This window comes from Cervus canadensis, chromosome 25 (genome assembly GCF_019320065.1).
Source record: "Cervus canadensis isolate Bull #8, Minnesota chromosome 25, ASM1932006v1, whole genome shotgun sequence".
NCBI lineage: Eukaryota > Metazoa > Chordata > Mammalia > Artiodactyla > Cervidae > Cervus > Cervus canadensis.
In genome coordinates this window covers 27,762,065-27,788,307 of record NC_057410.1, presented here as the reverse complement: position 1 = coordinate 27,788,307, position 26,243 = coordinate 27,762,065, and the positions used below count along the sequence as shown (strand labels likewise).

The 26,243-nt window shown below is 44.7% G+C and overlaps 1 protein-coding gene across 3 annotated transcripts in view; it reads right to left on the bottom strand.

Annotated features, from left to right (window-relative positions):
- Nucleotides 1-26,243, bottom strand: part of SCN8A (sodium voltage-gated channel alpha subunit 8) — a 195,889-nt gene that overhangs the window by 8,167 nt on the left and 161,479 nt on the right. For all 3 annotated transcript variants that reach the window (XM_043447084.1, XM_043447085.1, XM_043447083.1), the window contains exons 16-26: nt 25,602-25,958; nt 22,322-22,792; nt 21,463-21,580; nt 20,802-20,956; nt 19,840-20,013; nt 14,405-14,527; nt 8,383-8,667; nt 6,561-6,614; nt 5,916-6,053; nt 4,623-4,727; nt 1,745-2,015 (exon numbers count right to left, since the gene is read on the bottom strand). In XM_043447084.1, the coding sequence (XP_043303019.1) occupies nt 1,745-2,015; nt 4,623-4,727; nt 5,916-6,053; nt 6,561-6,614; nt 8,383-8,667; nt 14,405-14,527; nt 19,840-20,013; nt 20,802-20,956; nt 21,463-21,580; nt 22,322-22,792; nt 25,602-25,958 (2,251 nt within the window). The remainder of the gene's footprint in view (nt 1-1,744; nt 2,016-4,622; nt 4,728-5,915; nt 6,054-6,560; nt 6,615-8,382; nt 8,668-14,404; nt 14,528-19,839; nt 20,014-20,801; nt 20,957-21,462; nt 21,581-22,321; nt 22,793-25,601; nt 25,959-26,243) is intronic.

Genomic DNA, 26,243 nt, shown 5'->3' with positions numbered 1-26,243 from the left:
TGGTGGATCAGATGGTAAAGAATCTGCCTGTAACACAGGAGACCTGGTTCAATCCCTGGGTTGGAAAGATCCTCTGGAGAAGGGAATGGCTACCTACTCCAGTTATTCTTGCCTGGAGAATTCCATGGACAGAGGAGCCTGGTGGACTACAGTCCATGGGTCGCAAAGAGCTGAACACAATTGAGTGACTGGCACTTTCATTTTCACTTTCTCAGAGGTTCCAGGGTCAGTTTTACCCCAACTCCTCTTAATTTAAAAAGATTTTTTCCCACACTTTTGTTTCTGAACAAATTAATGATATTAAAAAAAATCCCAAGCATCAAGAGAAACACTTCTTCCTACTTATTTTCAAGTACCATCTGAAAATAGGGGGCATTGATCTGTGGGTTTTCCATCCCACTCAATGATGGGTGGGCAGAAAAAGTTCAAGAACAGTGGTCAAGGGCAGCATTATCCAAAGTGTGTTTGGTAGGAGGTTTCGAATGTGGAGCTGAGGCCAGGGGCTGGGCTTGCTCGCTCATCAGCTGCATATCTCAGTAATTGCTCTGTGCCTTGGTTCCTCAGGATATTTACAGGGCTGTTGTGATGACTACATGAATTAAAACATGTAGAACACTTAGAATATGACCGGCACAGAGGATATTCCATTGAAGTCTGAGAAACACTATTACTTGAAAACAGGGTGTTGTGATTGGATAAAGGTGGGATGGTGTTTTAAACAGAATTCTTTACTCCAAGACTTCCAAGAGCCTCCTGTGGACTAATGTGCCCTGTGACCCTCTGAAGGGAAATACAATGTACAGTGTTGCCCAAAGTGGTTTCATTATGGGATTCTTTCCTTGAGGAGAAATACGTGAGATCATTCAACACATTTTTGGGCCTGGTGCTCTGGAGGACAGAACTAGACAGCGGGAGAACAGGTGCTTTCTGGTGCCCACAGTCGCTACCTCAGCTCTGGGACAGGTTCCCTGTCTTGGGCACTGTGGCTCAAGTCACACCCACCTGGGACCAAGGCAGTGCGGCATCATTAAAGAAGCCCATGAGGAAGGCAGGGAAATTTTGAAGAGGGTGGGCAACAGGACAGCTTTTCCGCTGCCTGCCAGGACACCAGCCCTTCCAGGCCCTTTGTTGGTTAAAACAAACGCCACAAAGTCACTGTTAAAAACCAACTTGAGTTCTGTTTCTGCCACCTCTGAGTTGAGTGACTCTGGACATCTTCACAGCAAAGAGATAATAAAATACCTTGATTTTCCTGGGCTGTCATAATGAGATAACACAAGTGAAGAAACTCTCAAACTACTTGGCACCGTAAAATCGTAGTAAATGAGTGTTGGCAACAGCAGAAGTGTTAACACAGCCATCATCACCAGAATTCTCATTAATATCCAATGTAACAATCTCTTAGCATGACTATTTTCCACGTTATACTGCTACTGATAGCCAGATTTTAAAACACAATTTTTTTTACACCTTCCCCATTAGAATGTAAACTCTTTGAAAGCAAGAACCAAATCTAATTTTTTCCCCCTCTTCAACCACAGAATTTATAGTCCAAGACTACTGTGAACACTCATAGAAACTTGCTGACCCATGTCAATGATGTAGGGCAGACCCACAAGATGACTGAGGGTACCACGGGTGTAACCCTGGGGGCCCCTCGGCCCCGTGTCATTTGCCACACTCCCAGGAATCCCATCCTCAGGGTCAGCCGGGTCCCTTCCCCTGCCCCTCCTGCCCCACTCACCCACAATGGAGAGGATGACCACCACGAAGTCGAAGATGTTCCAGCCAATGGTGAAGTAGTAGTGCCGCAAGGCAAACATTTTGAGCACACACTCACAGGTGAAGAAGATGACGAAGACCAGGTTGATCCAGTAGAGAATGTTCTCCATCTGCTTGCTCTGAGTATCTGTCTCCACCATCATCGTCACCATGTTAAGGCAAATGAGCATCATGATAACAATGTCGAAGGCTTGTTGAGTGACAAAATCAAAGACGATCCCTTGGATTTTGTTCTGGGTGGGGAGAGAGGAAAGACAGAAAAGGCTTCTTGAAAACCTTCCCCAGCAGACTGTGGGAGCTGCCACCCTATGAATCAAAGTTCTCTCTGCTTTCTTGGTTGCAGTGCTGGCCAGCAGCAGGAGATGGACAAAGACCACTGTCAACGTTCCCTCATCAAGAGCTCTTTAAAATCACCACTCTTTTCTTTCTGCCATCACATGCTTCCGTGTGCCTTCCTACCTCTCCAGCTGTCCCTTTTTGGTCTCATTTGCTGGCCATTTCTTCTCTCCCTTCATCTCTTCTTTCTTCCCTGGAGAGCTCAAGTACCATCTTTTCCTACTGCTCACACATTATCTCTATACTTAGCTTCCCAAGTGTTTTCTCTTCCAACTTGTATCTTTCCTCCGAACTCCTGGGCTGTTTGCTTGGCACTGCTCCTGGATGAATCATAAGCATCTCGAGCTCAACAAGTCCTTTCTCCCACCATCCCCCAACTTGCTCCTTTCTCACTGCGATTATTCACCCAGTATCTAAGCCAGAAATCTAAGGGTCACTCTTGCTCTTCCCTTTCCCTCATCCCTCATCCCACGCACTGAAGGAGGCCCTGTTGATTCTTCCTTGAATTCATCCACTTCATTCCATTTCTGTTGCCCTACTCTAGCCTAAGCCACCATAGTCTTAGACCCTCTGGACCTCTAGAAGGGTCTCCTGACTGGTCTTCCTGCTTCTTCTCTTGCCCTTATCCAACACAGTCTCCACAGAGTGGCAAGTGTTGATTACTTAAAAATAGAAATGGATCGCATCACTCTCCTACTTAAAAGCTCTCACCGGTTTCCCATCAGGCTTGCAACAAAATTCCTGTGGTTAACCTAGGTTTAAAAGTGCCTTCCACAGTCTGGTCTTGCTCACCTTACACCCCCTCCTCTAGTTGATCACCACCTAGCTACACTAATATTTCCCACTTTTAAGGCCTCATTTGCTTTTCCAGGATCTCCTTCGCCAGCATTCTGACTCCTTCTCATCCACTCAAATAGACCCGACTCTGTTGGAAGAGATCCTCCACGCGAGGCTTCCATTATTTTCTATCATGGCCCTTCAGTGCATTTTTTTCCCCTCACAACATTCCACATTTTATAATTACTGTTGGTTACTTATTATCTATAGCCCCACTACACTGTAACCTCCATGATAGTGGTGTCTAAATTTTATCACTTTTTGCATAGTGCTTGGCACACAGTAGGAGATCTGTAACTATTTGTGGAATAACTATTGACACTTCCTACCACACTGAACATTTCTATGTTAGTGGGGGAGAAAATACACGCAGGGTCCCATGTACAAAGCACTGAAGAGAGTTTTAGAAATGTCAGCCCTCGTCCATTCCCTCTGGCCACACTTCTATCACAATGCGGAAACTAACATCAAAGAAATATAAAAAACATTCTCTTTCTTAAGAGCTCCCTGATTTTTTTCGGGTACCTAGGCACTTAAGCATATGCTTGTTTTTAGGATTACTTAACTTGGGGTTTTCAAACTGTTCTGCAATGAGCAAGGGCTTTCCTCTCCCTCAGGATTTGGGGAGAGGAGGTCACCAGAAACAGGGGATGTGGGGCTAAGTCAGGAAAAGGCTCTCAGACACCCATTCTTGTCTTTTGCTCTCCTCAGAAGACTGGCCCGAACCTGGGACTCCCATTCTTGACTCAAACAAAATAGCTCCACTTTTATTTTTACGAATTAGGTTGTCAGGTATGCTTTTAAGCATTCTGCTGTAGGTTTTTTAAATTTTATTTTAAATAAAAAGTTACTTTAAATAAAAGTTACAGAAGATGGTACTCTGAGCCTGGCTTTTGGGGGTCACATCCCACCTAGCAGGGTGTATGGCTTCAGGAACAGCATCTCCTTCTCTGAAGCAAAAGGACAATCCCCAACACAAGGGCCATGCAGAATCACTGTCCCCAAGTCTGTTTTACAAAAGGCTCAGTTCAAGGGAGGAAATCGGACCACCTGACTTCCCTAGTTTCACCCTTTCCTGCTCTCACAAATAACTAGAAAGAAGCATTATTTTCACTTTCAGGCACACCCCTGCAAAGACTTACTTGTTAAGGACAGCATGGAGAAAACAATGACCAAATCCTATCTTGTGCTTATAGGAAAGAGATCAGCTTTCACTTCACATTCTGCTGTTAATTTTTATGTGGTCTCTTAAAACAAACATCTCTCTACCAGGGCGAGAGAAAATGTGGTCAACACGTCGACTCTCTGTTGCCACCCAAGGAAGGCTCAGAGAAAAGGCTGGGTGCAAATGCAAAAGCCACCCACTACCTTAATCCCTGTCCTCCCTTCTTCCTCAGATCTTTTTGTTTTTGGCCGCTCTGCACAACTCACCGGATCTTAGTTCCCTGACCAGGGACTGAACCCGTGCCCCTGACAGTGAAAGCACAGAGTCCTAACCACTGGACCACCAGGAAATTCCCGTCCTCAGATCTTGTGGATGGACAGCAGGGGTGGACTGGAGGGCACAGGCCGCCCCTCATTTGCCCCCTCCTTTCTCTGCAGTAACTCTGCCATGTCTTTCTTCGTAGGGAGTCTCACCCTGCCCTGGGCTGGCACAATGAACTCACCAGAGGGCGGGGGATGGGTTTCTGTGGTTTCTTTGAGCCCAGCTTTTTCATGGCATTGTAGTACTTCTTCTGTTCTTCGGTCATGAAGATGTCCTGACCTCCAAAGTAAAGGAGGGAAAAAGAAGATGCGCAATTACAACTGGCTCTTACATGCTGTAGGTACAGCCCTGAGAACCCAGAAGGCCTTACGCCCTTCACTGTAAACCAGGGGTCACCCTCTTCACTGTAAGCCAGAGGTCAGTTTAGCTAATGGCCATCCCAGAGTGAGGAAGACCTGACAACTATTCTAACTCAAAAATACACCTATCTTTGTTTTCAGCTTGGGATTTCTGAGACCTGCTAGGAGATGGGAAGGAAGGAAGGAAGGAAATAGACTGACAGACCCGCAGGGAAGGGTAAATTTTTGAGAGCCATGATTCCAAACACATCTTCATAAATTTTGGAGGGGCCTTCTTTCCTATGGAGAAGGAAACGGCAACCCACTCCAGTACTCTTGCCTAGAAAATCCCATGGATGGAGGAGCCTGGTGGGCTACAATCCATGGGTTCGCAAAGAGTAGGACACGACTGAGCGACTTCACTTTTCACTTTACTTCTTTCTTAATACAATTCTTGATAAAGACATTTTATTTATTTATTTATTTTTGAAAAAGACGTTTTAAAATGAAAGGATTTTTAAGTCCTAGCTAGTGGCCCATTTCTGACAATATTAAAAATTCAGAAATCTTGGTGGGAGCAATTTGAGAAGTTCCTTGGAGTTTGTTGGGACACACTTGATTTAGAAAATGAACAAGAGTAATCTTTTCAATTTGCTTTAGAAAAAGTGTTAACCATCTGGGACAAGTGAGGAAGTGAGCTTTCCAAAGTTGATCTCTCAAATCCCAATGTGCTGGTGGTCCAGGAAGTAACAAAGATAATGACAAGTCGACAGAGTTTCTACTTCTCACTAAAGCTGTTCATCTGCTGCTTTCCTTTTCAGCTGTTGCTAGACCCTCTGGGACCCAACCTCCCTCTGGTGGGAGGTCAAACCCAGTAAAGAGCCTCAAGGATTGCTAGTAAATTTGGTACCAGTAAATTGCTGGTTTGGTCTAGTAAGTGTGGAAAACCTCATACTGCAAAATCCAGCAGAAGACAACGAGCTGGCTGGGGCTAATGTACTGTCAGGCTGTGCCACAGTGATGTCATGATGTGGATTCTAAAGAAAGAGAGGAGTTTTTCTCCAGACAGAGGGACAGAAGTGCCGAGAGGCACTGGGTTGACCTCTGGCCACTGGCAATGCGGGGAGGAGACCTATCTTTTTCTTTTGTTGATTGAAGTTATCAATGATGACACCAATGAACAGGTTCAGGGTGAAGAAGGAGCCGAAGATGATGAAGATGACAAAGTAGATGTACATGTAGATGTTGTCCTCATACTTAGGCTGCTCATCAGGCTGTCAAAGGAAAGGAGAGAAAAGAGAGTCAGCTCCTAGCTTGGGGGATCAGGTAGGAGATTTTGACATGCCAAGGCCATCAGCTACATCAACCACCTGAGCTGTTGAGCAAGCTGGGGTGGGAGCCCTAGATTCTGTCTGTCTGCTTTTCCACACTGGCAGGTCCTGCCCTGATAAGGTGTTATTCCTGCCAGGACACAGGTGGAGAATATGCAAACTGTGAGGGGTAGGAGAAGGGAGGGCTGTCTGCTAGGAGCCACACTTAGTTCAAATCAGCACCAACAGTAGACAGTTCCATGAGGGTCAGGTGAAAGCCAGCAGCCTAAGCATCTGCACCCACTGTTAAGAGAGTGAGTGATAACTCACTGAGAGAAGGAAAGTGATCTATAATCAATAAGACAAGCAGTAACTGTTCTAACCCTTTCTCTCTTTCTCGACTGAGCTTCACCATGCCATGAGCTTTCTAATCATTTAAGAAGGTTGTGCTTTCACCAGGTATATCCTTACCTTTCGGGAATCTACAGCTGCATACATGATGTCCATCCAGCCTTTGAAGGTTGCCTGGCAAACAGAGTCAGTCATTAGACTGTGCCTGTTAGGGGGTGGGTGGGTGGAGTCTAGGTAGGGTCAAAAAGGCAGGCTTAGGTTCTGTAAGAACACAAGTCAGGGAGTTTGGGTGCAGCCTCACGTGGACACAGAAATTTTCTGTTAATACAGGTCCCAAGGGAGCTTTGTCTAAGTCCCTGAGTATAACATCAAAGTCTGGCAGAGGAACATGCTGACAATGGTAGTTGAGTCAATACTTTTACAAAAGGTCTTCGGAATGAGTCTAAGAAGGTTGCCTAAAGCAAGGGCAAACTCATATTTATGAATGGCAGGGATCTACTGAGGTTACTTAGAACTTACCTCTCCTCCATGAAGGGGTTGTTTTAAAAAACGGTGTTAAACTAAGTAATGGCGGTTTGAAAAATTCATAGTTGCATTAAGAAAAAACCTCAACCAGAACTTTTCCCTTTTAAGTAACACAAATTCACCCTACTGTAGTGGCAATACAGGCTTTATTCTAGGCAGCCCCTACCCAGTTCTCATTGTGCCTAACCTGATTTTGGAAACTAATATGGGCAACCAATTTAACAGCCTCCATGTTTACCATTTATTTTGTTTCATTAACTCAACCAGATTCTAAGTTTTCTCAGGGCCTGGGTAGTTCTTTATTCATCTGATGGCCCTGGTAATGCCCAAGCACAGTGCCTGGCATATGGTGGGGACTCAGTACAACGTTTGGCCAGCTGATGGGCACTGGTTTCTTGAAGCTGCTCCAATTCTGGTTCAATTTGTGGGTCCAATTTTTTGAACTGGGACAGAACAACTAAAGAGCTGTGGAATGGGTTAAACCACTGCTCATCCCATTAACTCAGCCTCCTTCTACTAGCTAACAGTTAAGAGTTTACTATACTCAAGTGCTTCACCTGCACTATCATATTTAATACTCCCAGAAACTATATGATGTAGAAACAGGTGTAATAGTAACAAAGAAACAAAATAGCAAACATTATTAATTAAGCATGTGCCTGCTGTGTGCCAGGCATTGTGCTAGGGAACGTTAATAAGTCACCATGAATCTGCTTAACCACCATGCAAGGTATTACTATTCAAATTTAACAGATGAAGAAAAAGACTCAGGGAGGTTGAGTAATTTGTCCGAGGTTACATATCCAATAAACGTCAGAGTGTGGCTCAAACCTACATTTGATTTCAAAGCCCAGGAGCCTTCACTGCATCATACTATCTTGTCAAACACTCCAAAAAATTGGCCAGAGAGAAAGAGAAAACTAGACATGATGAAATGCTTCATTTCTTGCTCTGATACATTGAGACCCTTCTCTGCGGTTGAGATGACACAGTGGCAACATCATAGCACCGTCATATTGTCATATTCTTCCGTTAACTCTAGCATAGCAGTAATGTGGGATTGTTCTGCTCCATCAAAATTGCCCCTTTTTCTTCTTTTCGGTCTGTGACTTACCTACTTTAACTACATACTTCTGTCCTGGAGAGAGAAGGTGATTTCTCTGCAACCATACTGCGTTGCAGAAATCCTTATTTGTTGCTAAGCAGAACTCAGCTTCTAAGCACAATGACAGATTCCCTTGACTGAGGTCTTGGAGACCTCACAGTACTCAGGAGAGGCGTTTCCCTGGAACTGCTTTGGGAAATGACAGTGACCCCTGACTTAAGAGCAACCCTGATTCTGGACACAGGGCTGAAAAAGAATGAAATGAGATTTCTGCTAGCCGTCCAATTCTCACAGGACTGAAAACAACCTTACCACTTGAAGAAGCGCCAGATATCCTGCCCCAACGTTGTCAAAGTTGATCTTCACGTTCTTCCATCTGATTTCTGTGTTGTTCCCCTCCATGAGCTTTTCACACTCTGTTTTATTGTTGACATCTTCAATTTCAAATCGGATCTCAGAAGACTCATTAAAGCAATAGTGGTACTTTCCCGCAAACAGGTTAACTCCCATGATGCTGAAAATCAGCCAGAAGATGAGACAGACCAGCAGCACATTCATGATGGAGGGGATGGCGCCCACCAAGGCATTCACCACCACCTGCATTGGAAGGGGGAGGTTGCTGAGTGTCGGGAAGAAGTACAGGCACGCGCACTCTTTTGATTTCCAGGAGGGGAATGACACTGTGTGGCTTGTTATGACTATGGAAACATTATGTTCCCTTTGGAATTAAGTTTATCAGACAGATCCATAAACAGGACCAAAATTTTGTATATTTCTGAAGTATACTTTGGGGGATTCTAAACATTACTTATTTATTTCATTGAACACAAAGTCCCCTGCCCAAGTTGACCTAGCTAGGTCTCTCTCCTAGGCACCAATCTGGGACCAAAAAAATCATTTCATTGTCTAGTCTTCCTTCTTACTGACTCATGAAATATGGCCCCCATAGGACAATCTGAGTGATTTCAAGCTCACTAGTTGCCTTTCTACAGACATTCCCCCTCTGCAAATCAAGGTGAGATTGTTCAAAATCACAGAGAACTACCCTGTGGGGTTAGCAGTGAATCACTCAACAGTACATAAAATCTCTTTTATGACTATGCAAGGCCAGTTATCTTATTTCAGGCAAGAGCTGAGCATGCATCATTTTGCAGGCTCAAGAAAAAAAAAAAAAAAAAGCTATATTCCCTCTACCAAACAGTATAAAATAAAATCTGAACAGTTGTGTTTTTCACGCAAGGTTCATTATTCTTCTTCAGTCTTTTTATTTTTCTGACTTTGCAGGCTTCTCAGTCTGAGTCGGCCCCTGCTTGGCTAATGCTGATATCTCTCTGGTCAATCCCGGGTGTGACTTGACTCTTCACAATGTACTATTGGAAAAAGGAGTGACTTAGGGTTTTTGGAGCGTTTCGGGTTAGATCACTGCTCTTGAAACCCCCCAAACTGGCATACTGTTAAAAATCACTGACTACAGTAGACTCGGGAATGAAAAAAAAAAGGAAAAGAAGTCCCATTAGGAATCCAAGTTTCTGGGTTGTTTTTAACTTTGCTTCATACTATAGATGAGAAGAGCCAGACAGTACTTCCACTGTTGTAGCAGTTTTCACTAGAGGAGTTCAAAGTGCTTACAAAAATAGCATTTCAGGTAGTGGGACAGAAAACAATGCTGGCGATCATTCCTGCCCTGATTCTTAACTGCTGTTGTCTTAAGCAGGACTAAGGCCCAGAAAGGTGACCCTGAAATGGGAAGCATGTTTCTTTTCTAGCATCCTCGGAGGATAAGTGGAGTTAAAACAGAGATCCTGGATATAAACAAACTCTTCTCATGTTTTGTTAGAAGGAGGTGACAAGTATCACCACGCTCCTGCATCTGTTTTTCAGTGTAGGGAAGAAGATAGGATCCGCTGCCAACCAGCACGGGACCAAAAGGGCGACAAGGGTCGTGCTGTACAAGGAACACCAGGGGGCAGCTCTGGGCTCTAGTTTGAGCCTGATCGGGATCCGATTTTCCTTATCTTCTGTTGCACCTTAGATTGTACTGCCACTCATTGGAACATGTGGCTCAGAAGAACTGTCTCTTCTGTCCTCTATCAGAAAGGCAATGATATTCTGCTAAGGGGTCACTCTCCCTTAAATTAAAATATTAGTTTTGTGTTTCTCCAATTCATGTATGAAGGCCTTTAGACTGAGAGGCAGTTATTTCTTAATTCTTAGACCAAGAAATCTCTTTTAGATCTAATAGTTTTGTCCTTAGAATAAAATAATTATACTTCCATTGTTCATCACTTTAAGCAAGGAGAGCCAGGATATCTGAAATCTGGAAACTCCCCAAGGTTATTTTTGAGAATGATACTCATATTTACTTATGTTACCAAATTTGTCAGGTGATCAGACTTGAATTTAATCTCCTCTTTCTATAGCTGTTCACCCTTTGATGGGAGCACTACGAGGCAATGAAATGTGCAAAAGAACAGTCAAAAGGAGGATGACCCACAAATGAAATAATTATTTCTCAAAAGTAAGAGAGTAGGTTATGTAACGTTTCAAAAGCTCCAGTCTATGTGACAGCATTTTGCAGCAGTGCTTGGATGAGAGATGATGACCTTCTATTAGACCATCACAGGTCTACAATATGGAAGTTGGTCCCCAAAGAGCTGAAACCTAGAAATCTTGCTTTTTATATCAATTAGAATATACCTACTCCAGGAACTCTTCTGGCTACCTTAATCTATTCTAACCTGTCCTACATGGTGTGTGTCTTACAGTCAAGTATGGGGTAATATTTACAGCAGGGAAGAATAATCAGCTACTTTCACTTTTATACTCACGGATCTGCACAAAGGAATCCATACCCAAAAGTATTTACTGGGTGTTCTGTGATACGTAGAACATAGAAATCCCATAAAGTCCAATGTGTACTTAAAGATGTAAATGTGCTTTCACTTATAATGAAATGTACTTTCATTATAATCAAAGACGAACTTAGCTTCATTTCATGAATAAAACAGTAAAGAGAGTTGATGAAATTTCTAATAATTCTTCCTTGTGAACATTAGCTAATATTCTCAGCAACCAAAGAGCAAGAAAATATGCTTTCTTACTTTGACTCTTAAACTACAGATATATATGTATATATATATAAAAATAAATGATGTTTCCAAGGATAGTTACATAATAAATTGGATCTCCTCTTCTGCCTTCTAATAGCTCAAATTACTCTATATTGTTTTTAATTATGATGAAATTCATTATTTTTAAAGATTAGGTATACAAATATTACTTAAAGCTGGGATCTAGCAATCTATAAAGCTACTTTTTTCAATAGAAGTTTATATTTAGCGATTGATACAAATCTCATTTAATTGATGAAAAATTCCAATGTGTACTAATTCTTTCAGCATTTTTGTCTTCTCTATAACGCCTGGAACATTATTGCTCATTAAATACTATAAAACCTGTCAAATAGCTTTTACTACATGGCAGAGGGAACATGGCTTTAATGGACAACTATGTACCGACAATCAACAAAAATGCATGCATGTTTCATAGCATTACTATTGTGTACCCTCAAAAAATTTAATAGCACAGCAAAATCCTTAAATGAAGATTACTATGGAGGAGAGAAAAGCAAAGAACTCCATTAAGTATTCCTTTGCTGATAGCATGAGTATTTCAGTGTTCTGGTCTTTGGTTTGAGGAAGAGACTGAAGTCAGGGTCCCAGGACAAGCTAGGGCCTTATGGTCCCTCACAAGTGAAGGTCTGAGCCTCTCACTGGAGCAGCACAGTGACAGTTGAGTCCATCTGCGTTGACGGTACTTAGTTCTTGTTTAACAATTTCTAAGGGTAAGTCTCTCAAGTGGTGGCATACCCAAGGACTCAAACCAATAAGTGGAAAACATTCCTGTGGAAGAGCAACGTTCAAATGAAACATTGGTCCCTAAATCTGCTTATTACTGGGGGACTTATGATAAGCTCAGGCAAATTTGTCTTCCCTTCTTGCAGTTCTTGCACAAAAGGGCTGGGGGACTACTGCCCAGGAATGGGTTGTGAGCCCTCACCTCCGGCTCAACCAGAAATGGCCATGCTGTCGATGACTGGAGTCAACCAAAGGCGGGGACATCTGTTACCAGAACTTTCCTTACTGAATGTCTATTGTTTGAAAGTCTGATTTGGGGTTCAAACTTGTGCCTGCCTTGATGATCTCATCTCAAAAAAACCTTTGCTAATGCTTTTCAAATAAAACTTTCTATTCTAAGGTCACCCATTCCAATCTCTGGGTTCCTAAATGACTAGAAAGTTGACAAGTTTTGAGGGAATGAAACTGGGAGTCCAGGAAAGGAGAGGAAAGGAGGAGGAGCTAAAGGGAAGAGGTATGGCCACTAGAAGGGCCCTGGTGTTCAGACTATTCACACAAGGTCCTTGAGAGTCAACTGGCCATAGCCGGTCAATGAGGGCGATCTCTGCCACAGGGTGGGACTGGCAGTAATGGGCACCCAGACGGAGAACAGTTGTAGCAAGTGTCAACTGGGCATCTTTTTTTCAGGCTTTCTTTGGGTATTACTGGTTTCATTTTAGGAGATCTGGGACCCATCCTGGGGCATGTTGGAGGATCACAGGCTACTGAGTTGAGGCACAATGTTGCCATTATTGCCTTCAGTCAACAAAATGGATGATCAGCTCTGTAACAAAACCAGTACAACTTATTTAAAATATTTAACTAACCTCTTCTGAAAATAGTAGGAAGGTTGGGGAGGAGGGAAGAGCATTTTAACCCTATTTTCAATGACACCAGAGCCCCCTAAAATGCTAAGCCCTCTTCAATAGACGCTCTCCCCACTTACATTTAGCCTGAGCATAACAATGACCTAATTGCACACATTCTGAAATCTCTTATCTGTGGGAGAAAGACTTAGAATCCCAACTTTTGTTCCTTAAATTCAAATAAATGTATGCTGCTGTGGAATGGACCTTCCTGCAGATGGTTTCAGGTGGGCTGCAGAAAGGTTATATTTAGTAAACCAAACTGTGACTGTGCTACAGCAGAAATGCAAATGTCTTACAGAAAGCATTTGTCTGGATAAACTAAAATAATACAATCCCCAAGTCCAAGAGAGATTGTTCATCTTCCTGGACAGATGTGGGTGGCTTCATGGAACAGTGGCCAGGAACCCACAGATGAGAACAGACTGAGGCAGTACCGTTCTGGTTCCTAGTTTCCCTGAGCAGTCTTGCTCTGTGTGGGCCACTGCCGACAGTTTAACATTTGATCTCTACACGTTGAAAAAATATCCTCTGGTTTGCTCTCCTGCATGTACTCAACATGTGAGTTAAAGTGAGCTTTCTTGGTCTCGTTAAGTATAACAGACCTCTCTGATTACCATGGGACAACTATTACCACCAAAAGCCAGACGTCCATTTGATTTTAGGAAACTGACTATGTGTGTGTTCATGCACACACATGTGACCACACGCAAAGTTTTTTTAAACCAAGAGAGACAGCAAAAAGGCACCAAAAGAGGGAGCCTTATTTCTCAGTTGGCAGGGTGACAGCACCTTGCACTGTTTGGAGTATCGCCCAAGCAGGTAACAGCAGGGGTTGAGAAATTTCAGAAGAATTAGCTGATAGTCATCTATTATTGTATCTGGTTGTTATTTTAGCCGTGTTACGATAGGGGACCAGAGAGCATGGGAAGAGGGGGAGGGGATGAGGAGGAAAGCTTTGCCATCAGACAGAGGCTGCCAGTCCTTACCGGACTGGGCTGAGAACAACAAGGTGCAATAAGAGGAATCAGAATAGGAAGAAAAGCATTTCTTTTCCCAGGGTCATGCCAAATTCTGTTCTATCCCCATTTCCAGGCCTACCGTCCCAGTTTCTAGCCCCTTCTCAGCTGCTTTCTCAGTGACTCCAAGGCCACGGTCCCCACTGGCTCACGCCCCTATCCAGCACTCTCCCTGTCTGTGGCCTCTGCTTTTCAGTAAGTCTGTGGGTGACAATTCCCCTTCTTTGCACCTGGTGATTCTCCCTATTGAATCAACAGCCCAGAAAGCCGCCCCAAGTGCTACAGGTAAGCCAGGCCAAATGAGAATAGCCAATGTTAACATGGTCTGCAATGGCATGTTGTTGGGGGTGGGGCCAATATTAATATGATGAGGCAGCTTAATGTGAGTCCCCTTCGCACGGGGCAGGTGCGGGGGAGAGAGAGTGGAGGATCAAGACAGCAGCTGCATCACAGAATTCGTGTTTGAATGATCTTCCCACCGTGTGATCAGTTCTAGCATGCTTAAACAGTTTCCACTGGCATGCAGAAGGATCAGCTGCTCTTAGTATCTTACCCTCATCCCTTCAAATCGTGATAAGGCTCTTAAGGGTCTCAAAGCTCTTAGGGTCCTAAGGGACTTTATGGCACCTAGTTCCGAGTAGCCCAGGGCATTAGCTATAAGGCTGACTAAAGAGACCTACACGGAAACAGAAGAGAAAAAGAAAAACAAAAAAAAGGAAACAAAAGATAAAACAGCAACAACAACAAAAAAGAAACAGAGGATCCGGAGTGTTAGAATAAAACCCCTAGCACTGATTATACAGACTGGGCCCCGCCCCCCCGGAACAGGAAGTGTGTTACACCAGCTGCCTACTTCAACTTGGACTCAAACGACCTGGAAGGAAAGGTGGTTGAGGCAGAAGAAAAAAACACAAAGGGAAGAGAACGTCGAGAGAGGGCAGTAGAACAAACATACAAGTTGGCAAAGGGAAGAGGCTGACGGGATAGGGAGAATGAGGAAGTTCCATTGGAAGGAGAGGAGCCTGAACAGATGACAAAAACCTTACCCTCGCCCTTTACAGTCTCTGCAGGTCCCAGAAGTTCCCATTAAATTAAGCCAGACAAATTTAATGGTACCTATGGAAAAGAATACAGATAAATACATACACTCCACACTGGCTGCCCCCTCCTCAGCTCATTCACCACGGACTTCCAACAAGGACAAGCTCTCTTACTCCTGGTTGACGAGAAACCATTTGTTTGAGAATTGGATGAGTTACTACATCAACAAGGATACAGATTCAATAAGTACCACAGTAGACTTTCCAGTTCCCAACAAGAAAAGGACCAAACGAAGAAACTTCTTGACAGAACTTTGGCTCCATGGGAACTCAAGTGACTCTCTCACTTTTAACTGCAACAATCCTTCCATCTTTTTAACTATGATCACGGCTCCTTCATGGTCATGAGAACTTGGGTGGGTCTGGACAACTGAATCCATATTTTCCCTTATAATTCCCATACTTTCTCTCCACAAAGCCCCAAAAAGAATTGGCCTTGGGTCTAACTTTTCTAGGAAAATCTTCTCTTATTCTTATCGTCAGGATAATGGCTGGAAGGCTTCTTGGATGAATTTTTACTTTACAGATAAGGAAACAGACTCATACACAAGAATTTGCCCAGTGTCAACACTGGCAGTTCTGCAGCCAGGATTAAAGGCCCAAGCTCCTGATTCCCAGGCAGAACTCTTTCTTTCATAGACAGGTCAATGCCCCCACTGGCTGGATGACAAAAATCCCAATAAAGGATTATGGTATATGCACAATTTGGAGCTGTGTATATTGCCATCCTGGACAGAAGTAGTCTGGTGTCTAGGCCTGGAGTCACAGTCAAACGCTTTCCTGCTTTTACAGAGGCAAACCCACCTTATTCTATCAGAGCTCTCAGAGTGGCTATCTCACAGATCCCTTAACTACATGGAGGGCTGCCTGGGCCTAACCGGAGAGAGGCACAGAGCTCTTCAGGGGGAAGACTACCTGAAATACCTTTAGTTAGACTGTTTGGACTCTGGGTTTCTTAGAGAAGTATTTCCCTGATACTGTACCACAAGTCTGGGATAGGTTGATGCTCTCATCAACAATTCTTAAATTCCCTGTACTGGGAAGTAATGATTATAGCTTGGTCTAGCCTAAACTGATGATATTTTAAAGCAAATTTAGAGGCAAAAAGAGAGAAACAATCCACAACTTGGTTCTTGGTTTCATTTGATGCTTTTTATCTATAGCTGAGGGATTTACTTCTTAAGATTCTGTATCTCTGAACTGTACAAAAAGTTTTTGTTTTTTTTTTTAAAAAAAACAAAGATATTTATAATTAAGCAGCAGGCTGGCAGGGGTAGAAGTAGCAGGTCAATGGCCTAGTGAGAGTCAGGGATGAGCGGGCTCAGAGGTTTCAGTGTTTAAAGCAGAGTGAACCTTCGGCTATGCCTGTCTTAATAATCCATGAGTGGAGATCTCTTCCCTGGAGGCCCAGGCAGTAGCCAAAGCAAATCTGGAATGAACTGCTGCCCTCTTTGGCTACTCAGGTTCTTCGAAGGGTAGATGGCTCAGAGTGTAATTTCTATTCAAAACAACAGCCTCAAAAGCTTTATCTAGAACACAGCAGTACCAACCAATCATTTTCCCTCCATCCATCATTGACAGTAAGAATCTACATGGAGGTGTCTTTTGTCTAAAACTGCCAGGTGCAGCCAACTCTTAACCCTGAAGCATCTAAAACTGTCATATTCTTAAGTGAGACCTGAGTGGGTAAATCTGAAGGTAAGCTACTTCAACCAAATACTCGAGGTCAAAATATCCTGCATAACTATGCCAGGTAAAGATTACAGAAAACTAAGCTTCATACGAGGCAAGATGATTCTGGTTCTTGGTGGGGGAGAGTGGTGATTTATCTGATAATAAATAGGTCCAAAGTGGGGAGAAGGGTGGAGGAGGTACAGATGCCAATTCAGAAGCTGGCTGTAAATGCTGCTGAGATAGTCTGCTATTCAACTGACCAGTCTAACCAAGGTCTCCTCCTAAGACAGCATTAGCAAGTGTCCTATCTGGGGAGTTAGTGGTAATTTTAAAATCTGCTGAGTCTCCACGTTAAACACTCACTGGACATAATCAGAACATTGCTTAAAATAACTAAGGAAAGAATAAAACCTGAAAAAGAAAAGGGACTGAGGGCCAGTAAAAATCCAGGCTACCTGTGGCTGCAGGCCTAGAAGAAAAGGGAGACACTGGATGACTTTTTTAAAATGACATGAACATTTCCAAACGGAGAGTGTGTTCAGTAGTGAATTCAGGATGAGGTGAATGGTCTTTGCAAGTTCCCATCCCTGGAACAGATATGCTGGCTAATCTCTGGATTTGCTGGGGGTAAATTTCCCTGGGAAAAGATGATGAAATTCTTTTCCAGGACACCATCTCCAGGGCAGCCAGGGACCTGGGCAGGAGAAAACGTTGCCTCTGGGAACGCACATGGCTTATACACAAAGAAAGTTCATCTTGGAAGTTGTCTAGATCATCTCCATGATTCTAAAAAGTACTCTTAGCGGCTCTAAGAGGCAATGAGGAAGAATGAAAATCCATCAGAGGAACAAACATGGTGATGAGTAACAGGTTCCGGCATCAAGTCACTGGTGGATAAAATGGGAGGAAAGAGTTTCTCAGAGGCTGCTAAATTAGGACCGAAAATTTACACCTGCTGGATGTTCCAAAATGCCAAAGGGACCAGACATTTTATTTAAAAGGACAGCAAAACCTCTGATGGTTCCAGCTGTCCAGGTGTCAGTCTAAACCTTATTCTCAACTCATAACTCAAACAGTGCAGCCAGGGCATGGACTGCGGCTGCCACCCCTACCCCACTCCAGCACACTCTGCTTCACACTGGTTATGTGTCTGTGTCGCATCTTTTCAGCCCTTTGAGAGAAGTAATCTTGTCTTCTATTCTCTTGTATTCCCCACAACACCTGGCAGAAGGTTTTGTGCTATGGGTGTTGAATAAACATTTGATACATGAAGAATAAATGCACTGCTCTGCCTGAGAGAAAACAAGAGTCCTAGGAAAGACCTGTTCCCAGAATGCTGGATTTCCCCAAGCCTGGAATCAGGTAAGAGTGGCCTGGACAGCCAAGGTGAGCTTCCCAAGGGCCAGGGCCATACCTCCCTGCCCCCTGTGACTCCCTATGGCTCCTAGGACAATTCTACATGGAGAATGGTATTTTGTTTATTTCTGTTTACTCATTACTGGTCCAGAAGTGTTTCAGGGGTCAGAGCCAGGTCTCATGGCAATGTAAGAATCTAGCAACTCCCCAAAGTTAGGTGGATTTAAGGATTACTGTCAGCAGGCTCCATGTCTTTCTCATGTTTTTTGCTTCCCCGTCACTTAATATAAAGAGTGCTAAAAGTATTTGCTAAATACACAGTGACCTGCAGAACTGTTAATTCTTTTATAATAGCAGCAGAATGTGGGGTACTTGATTGCCCACCCAGAGGGAAGAGGAGGAGATGGCACAGGTTAGGGTGAACAGGAGGCAGGTCAAGGTGGGGAAGGTTGGTGCTGAATCACAGCTTCCCTAGGGCTGTTGGAAGTGTGGGAGTGGACATACCTATCTGAGTTCCCGGAACGTCTAGAAGACAAGGGGCCCCTAGGTCTCCTGTGCGTGTCCACCTGACTCTAAGCGGTCCTGAGGAGTCACAGTGAAATAAAGGCTCCAGGGTACTTCTGCTGTTCTGTAGAAAGAGAACTGGCCTGTGTCACCTCAGTTCTCTGGGTCTGATCCCAAACCCATTCCTCACCTCCTAGAACTCATGCTTCCCACCTGCGGGAGGAGGTAGAGGCCCTTCCGTCACAAGGGGCTGCCACCTCTGGCTAGGAGGGGCCCATGCCGGCCACCATGGGGCAAGACCTCCCTGGTTCACTGTAAGGGCAGTGACCTCCTCACCTCACTGGAGCACAGTGCCAGCTCTAGGAAGGAGTCGAGGAGGCTGTGCTGGGAAAGGAGTGCATTAACCCAGCAGAGACCACCCTGGTGCGGAGTGCCAGGTGCCTCTGACTTCTGTGCTGCTTCGTGCCAGCCCAGAGGAGCTCCATAGGTGGTTCACCAATGAAACCTATTTTAAATGGACCAACCCAGCTGCCAAACACTCCCCTTCTCCGCCCTCAGAAGGACATGAAGTCACCTTCAGCCCTGCTCCTGAAATTCCCATTCGTTCTCATTCAAATGCTGATTTGACTAGGAGAAAAAAGCTTCAGTGATCAGACAGAATAAGAAGCACTCATCATGGTTAGAAAGCCCAATAAGGAACAGTTCCTGGCGGAGTGAGAAATAGTTACAGGTGATGCGGCTTCACCCTGAAAAATAACACAGCAGGTAAAGACCACTGAGCCATGGAGATGGTCTCGAAACCTGGAGGAAAAAAGGACTTTTTAAGTTTGATCACCACTGTGGAAATAGCCATGTGTGGGAAGGAGTAGGAGTCGGGGGAGGGTTTCTTTTGCGTTCTTTCCTCTCCTTGACAGATTTGCTCTCATGAGTCTGGTATGAAGACTTGAGATGGATGGGAGTGTACCTGGGGACGGTCAGCAGGAGAGTCTACTTAGATCCCACCACCACCCACCCCATCCTCTCAGCTCTCTCCTGGCAGCAGAAGGAGGACAACACTGCTGGTTTGGGGCCAGAACCTTTCTGTTCCCAGTCTAATAACAAAGCTTGGACACCAATGATTTCTCTTCCCATTCCTGATCTCAGAAACTTCTACAAACCACTAGTGAACTGGTGACTTAGGCCCTGGAGCAAATACGGGGACTTCAGGGTCGCTTCCCAAGTCAGCACCTGAGTGCTCCGAAGAGAACCCAAGCGTCCTATCGGGCTATCCCCTGGGCCCCAGGCAACTCTAGCCACAGTCCCTGCTTCTGTTTCCCTGCTGGCAGCGGAGGGAAGGAGAAAGCAGGACACGTACAGCCACGATGAGGAAGTCCAGCCAGCACCAGGCATTGGTGAAGAACTTGACGAAGCCATAGGCTGTCCACTTGAGCAACATCTCCAGGATGAAGATGTAGGTGAAGACTTTATCAGCGTACTCCAGGATGGTACGGATGGTCTTCCTCTGCTCGATGTAGATGTCCTCAAAGGCCTGGAAGAGAGGCAGCAGCTGCCTACAGTGCCTACAGAGAAACAGGCAACACGGAAGTACCACCCCCCCCACCCCCGCAACCCCTGGCAGCCTTCCCACCTGTGCTGGCCGGTCATCAGCTCCCCATCTTCCTTCACTCTACCCCTTGCTACACGTGGCTTTTCTTTGTGAAAAAGTTTTCTTGAGATGTCATTTTCATCCCTCATAATTCATCTATTTAAAGTTTACAGCGCAATAGCTCTTAATGCATTCAGAGTTATATATTCATCACCATAGTCGATTTTAGAATATTTTCATTAACCTCCAAAGAAACCCCACACCCTCCAGCTGTCACCCTGTAGTCTCCCGATCTCCCCCTAGTCCTGGCAACCACCAATCTGCTTTCTGTCTCCGCAGACCTGCTCCTTCTGGACATTTTGTATAAACTGAACCATATAACATGCAGTCCTTTGTGAATCAGGGATACTAGGGAAGAAAGGGAAGTTGCTTTGAATGAGGCAAGCTAAGCAGTGAAGATACTTGGTCATTTGTATTCTTATCCTGATGAAAAGGGGGTCTTGGACTCAAGAGGGATCATGCTGAGGTCTAGGATGAAGATACAGACAAGTGTGAATTCTAATCCCCAGGGCTCAAAACACCAGCCCGAAGCACTGGAGTAGATTGTTACTCTTGGTCTACAGCCAAACTGTGTTATTAGAAAAACTGGGCTTAGGCCCGTCCAGTCTTTTCTGCTGGTCGCTATACCCCTGCCCAGTCAATCCCCCAGTAAATTCTCCCCCGGACCTCACCAGGGCACCACTGCTGAGTAGAATCATGAAGATGATGAAGGTCTCGAACCAGTTGTGCTCCACGATGAGGAAGCAGGTTTTCCGCAGGATCCACCAAGACTTGCCCAGTCCTTCCTCAATGTTGACCTGGCAGCACTTAAATCTCTGGACACAACCTAGCACCGGTGGGAGAGGCAGATCAGATTGTGGGACGTGCCCTGCCCAGACGCGCCCTCCTCTTCTTCTCCCAAGGCCCCCCGGGTGCTGCCCCACCACACAGCACAACAGTTCAGCAGCTGACTCAGAAGTGGAGAGGGTGGTGGGGCTGAGGCTATGCTGCCAGGCAGCCAGGGCAAGGCCCTCTGATGATGGGAAGATATCCGATAAAGAAGCAGTGAGAGGGAGGAGGAGAGGGTAGTCAGGAGGCAGACACGGTGGAAGTCTTGGGACTGATGTCGAGAAAAATGGACAAACAAAAATTTGAGAATAAAAACTTGTTACAGCTGAGAATCAAATGGGGAAAATGGTATCAACCTCCCTGAAATTGATGAGGCGGGGAACAAAGATCCTGCAGATACCCACAGAGCCCCCCTCTCCCCGGCCAACCACTGACCCTAGCATAAACATTGTCTGCAAGCCATGCAAGTGCTACATGTCATCCGCCCTCCTGGCCCCCTTTCACCTTCCGTGAAGCAGGCATCTGGATCCAAGTACTCCTCAGGCTGCTCCACAGGGACTTCTTCAACTTCTGGTTTGATGTCAATGGTGCTTCCTTCAGAGGAGCTGGTGTCGTCCAGTTTCTAGATACATAAGGAGAAAGGAGAGAAGCAATGCTACAGCAGCATGTCCGCTCTATGCTGACTATGCTGCCTTTGGCATTGATTTTGCAGCAGCTACAATTCAGGCTAGAAACTCATCCTCATCCAATTGACCATGGGCTACCAATTACCACAGGGCCTTCAGAACCTGTCAGGAGGGAGTACAACATCACAGCCTGCTCACGGATGACAGGGATCCTCCCTAAGCAGAAGGTGCCTATAGCTGGTCTCAGTGGTACAGCTCAGACAGATTGACGGCAGGGAAGTATGCGAGGGTTTCCTGCAGCCTCTGATCCAGATGACTCAGAAGCAACAGAGGCAGATCTGGGAACATCTCAGGAATCTAGCTCGTCTAGGGGTGGGTAGAACTGGTTCTCAAAGTTGAAAGTGAAGTGAAAGTCGCTCAGTCTTGTCCAACTCTTTTGCGACCCCATGGACTGTAGCCTGCCAGGCTCCTCTGTCCACAGAATTCTCCAGGCCAGAATACTGGAGTGGGTGGCCATTCCCTTCTCCAGGGGATCTTCCTGACCCAGGGATTGAATCCAGGTCTCCTGCATTGCAGGCAGATTCTTTACTGTCTGAGCCATCAGGGAAGCCCAAAAGTTCAAAGTTGACAGTTGGCTATTCCAGAATCTCTCTGCCAGGCCCACGGCTGGACCACTGCCAAGGCTGATCATTTGCTCTTACACAGGATCAAGACAGGTTTCTCAGCTGGGACCTTACATCTTTGCTGCCTTCAGGATCCGACTCGCTGCTGACGTCCTCGGTGTTTAGGTTCTCAAAATCGGACTCGCCGACAGCGATGGGCACTCGCACGGTCAGGTTGGGATTGTTGATGAAGGACATGTGGTCCTCGTCGATGATGTACTTCTCCACGCTGCTGCCTATGCCGCTGGTGGTGCCATTGCCATTCTTCTGGAAGTCACCGTTCCGGTGGATGTCGGCGCCGGTGTGGTTGGCGATGCAGTTGGCTTTCTTCTCGTACAGCTCGTCCAGAGGTTTCACTTCGTCGGCCTCGCGCTGCTTGAAATGGGCCTGCATGAAGGCATGCACTTTCAGCTTGATCCACGCTACGCCCTTCTTGATCCGGATCACGGAGATTTGCAGGTTGTTCATTTCTCCATCATCGTCCGTGGCGGCCAGGTTGTCAGCACTGAAGGAGCTCAGAAGCAAGGCCAGAAACAGGTTCAGCACCTGCGCCAGGAGCAGTAGGAAAATGGCGAGTGAATGGAGAATGGTGTTGGGTACAGTCATCCACCAAACTAGGGCTGTAAACTGCAAGCTCACAGGCTTACGTAAAAGACTCGAGAGTTTCTACTGTGTACTGTTTCACTCACATAGTGTTTTAAGTGCTCATGTCACTATGTGTATATTTTGTTTGGCTTTGGTTGTAATACGACGAGTTTAGTACTCCTTTTTTTGGTTCTTTTGTAGTGCTATTCACATATATATGTACTTCAAAACATACTGCTTTTCTTATAATCAGAAAAAGCAAAGGTTATATCCATTTTGGGAGAAAATTCTCCAAAAATACAAACAAAAAGGTGGGCATGGATTATTGAGAAGGATCAAAGAATGCCTAGATGCCATGTGTTCTTGAGCAGCAGATGTCCTGGAGGACCCAGGTTAGAAAAAAATTAGGCTTGGAGAACCAGACTTTCATATAACAAATCTAGAAGGTCGAACTGAAATATATTCCATGCTATCCTATTTTAAGAATTGATTTTGTTTTCCTAACATTTATCATAATTAAGTAGCTCTAGCAAGAGGGTGATGGTGACTTTTGCATTCTATATGTAAGTGTCAGGCCATTAGAAACAAGCTTCATTTATGTTTTTTCTTTTTTTTTTTTTAACCACGTTGGGCATTAAGATTCATTTATTTTTCTTAAGACTTACTTTTGAAAAGTGGGAGAGATGTTCACTTCTTGATTTACACTTGGCCCTTACTTTGTCATACTTCTGAAGAGTAAGGCATACATTTCAGGTGGAAGTAATCATATGTGCAAGGTGGGAGAAACAGAAATGATATATGAACTCTACGTATCTGGGTTACCTTGGCTACTTGCAGCATTACAGAGGAATACAGTCAGTTAAATGGAGGTCAGCTGATGAGGGCTTTGAAGGCCAGGCTGAAATATTTGAGTTTTAATTGGATCCACTATTGGTCCTTGAATAAAGGAGTCACAGATGATGACAGAGATTTGAGAAAGTCATTCCTACTAGGTACACACATGGTGGGTTGGGAGGAGGGGTTAGGAGTTAGGAGCCTGCTACTTCCATGAGTTGATACGGGTCTGGATCAGGCTATAGGAATCTCAAACCTCAGCAAGCAGAGGAATCTCCTGGAGTGGGATGCTTGTTAAAAACGAGCATCTCCTTGGTCTCACCGGAGAGATTCTGATTCAGTAGATCTGGTGTAGGTCCTGGGACCTGGCCTTTTTTAATGAGTGAAACTCAATGTGACTGTAACGAAGGTGGTCTTCCTTGGACTTTTAGAAATACCAGATGGGTTGTAGAAACGGAAAGGAAGGGGCAGATCTCAAAAATACTACAAAGAAAGATGCATATATAGAAATGCTAAGAAGAAAGATATGAAAGATATCAGATATTTACCTGGAATGGAGAGAAAAGTCACAAGAGACTTACAGATTCCTAGAGATGACATGGGCAGAAGGATTGAGCCAAGGGGAAACTGGGAAAAGTGTCATCACAGGCAGAAATAATAGTGGATTTTGTCGTGTGCTCAGGTGTCTGCAGCCAGTCATGGGAAGATGTCCCTGAGACTACTAAGCACAGGAGACTGGAGAAGTGGGAGCTCAGGGCTGGTGATTGTCCATTGACTCTACAATGGACAGTAGCTGTAGGCAGTAGCTGTCTTCACTGAAGGAGTGGGAAGACTGGAGAGATCAGGACTGAGGGGAAGATGGCTGGGAGTGGAGAATGGGAGTGACTAAGAAACATTATATTGCCTGTTTTTATAGGCCCAATGAAAGACTAGGGTGGGCAAGGCTGGTTCAGAGGTTAATGAGTAGGAATGCCCTACTGGTATATGCTTTTCTATGGCAGAAAAAGGAAGAGAACCACTCTGGATGAGCTTATAAGGGGTCATCTGAGTGTGTCTTCTTCCAGCCCTCCTTGTTGTACACTTGCAGGTGGGCTTTGGCCTGATTTGAAAGATAAGTACTTCTCAAACTATAACATGCATGTGGATCACCTGGGGATCTTGTTAAAAATGCAGATACTGATTGTGGGGAGTGAGTGGCCTAAGATTCTGAATCTCTAGTACACCCTTGAACGTTCTCATTGCTGCTAGTCCTCGGATGACACTTTGAGAAACCAGGTGTTAATTTCTGTTGGTGAACATTCTATTTACAGAGGCAAGAGACAGCAGGTGGATAGAGTGAAGCAAGGAAGTGATTTGAAATTTATAAACATCAGATAAAATCCTAGGATGGCTTAGATCCATGGTTCTCAAAGGAGGGCAATTTTGCCCACTGAGGACAGTTGGTAATGTCTGGAGACATCTTTGGTTTTTACAACTTGGGCTGGGGGTCACTACTGGCCAGTAAGGAGTAGATGCCAGGGATACTGCAAACACCTTACAATACAATACACAGGACAGTTCCACAACAAATAATTATCCAGCCCAAAAGAGCAGGCTGAGAAGTTCTGAGTTTTTTTTTAATAGTAGAAAGACCATAGACTTTGAAGTCAAGGATCTAATATAAGCCCTGACACTTATTAGTTGTGGGACTTTGGAGAAGTGCCTTAACTTTGCTGAATTTTGTTTCCACAATTGTGAAAAGGTTGACAGGTTGTGAGGCTCATGACCCAGTAGGCCTCTGAAAACAGCAGTCTCTTTTCCTTTGTACCTTAGGGTTCTTGGGCCAAGAAAGAATAAAGACCAACACAGACATGGAAGGACTAAGTAGACTGGGCTTCTGGGTCAAGAATAAAATGCTCAGAGCAAAGAACAAAAAGATGTACAAGTTAGTACTAACCACCAAGTTGCCAATAACCATGACCATCATGAAGACAATGAGGCACATGGCCTGGCCAGCCACCTCCATGCAGTCCCACATGGTCTCGATCCATTCCCCGCACAACACTCGAAAGACAATGAGGAAAGAATGGAAAAAGTCATGCATGTGCCAGCGAGGGAGTTCACAGTCCTGGTTGATCTTGCAGACACATTCTTTGTAGCTCTTTCCAAAGAGCTGCATCCCCACCACGGCAAAGATGAAGACAATAATGGCTAGCACAAGGGTCAGGTTGCCCAGGGCACCCACTGAATTTCCAATAATCTTGATCAGCATGTTCAGGGTGGGCCAGGATTTGGCCAATTTGAAGACTCGGAGCTACAGAAAAGAAACCCAAATGAAATTCAATTAATTTATTCTTATCACATGGCTACAATAAAAACATACTAAATTAGTAAGATCATTACATTTTCTGAGCACCCTTGGAAAATTCTCAGCGTTTTCTAACAGTATCTTAAAACTGAGAGAAACTGAGGCACAGATGAAGGAAAACTAATTAACTGCAAAATAAATGAAAGATTTAGAACTAAGAACCAAGAATACTAACTCTAGTCCCTGAATTAGTCTCTAGGTCAATCCACCTTTTAAAAATCCATACATGAA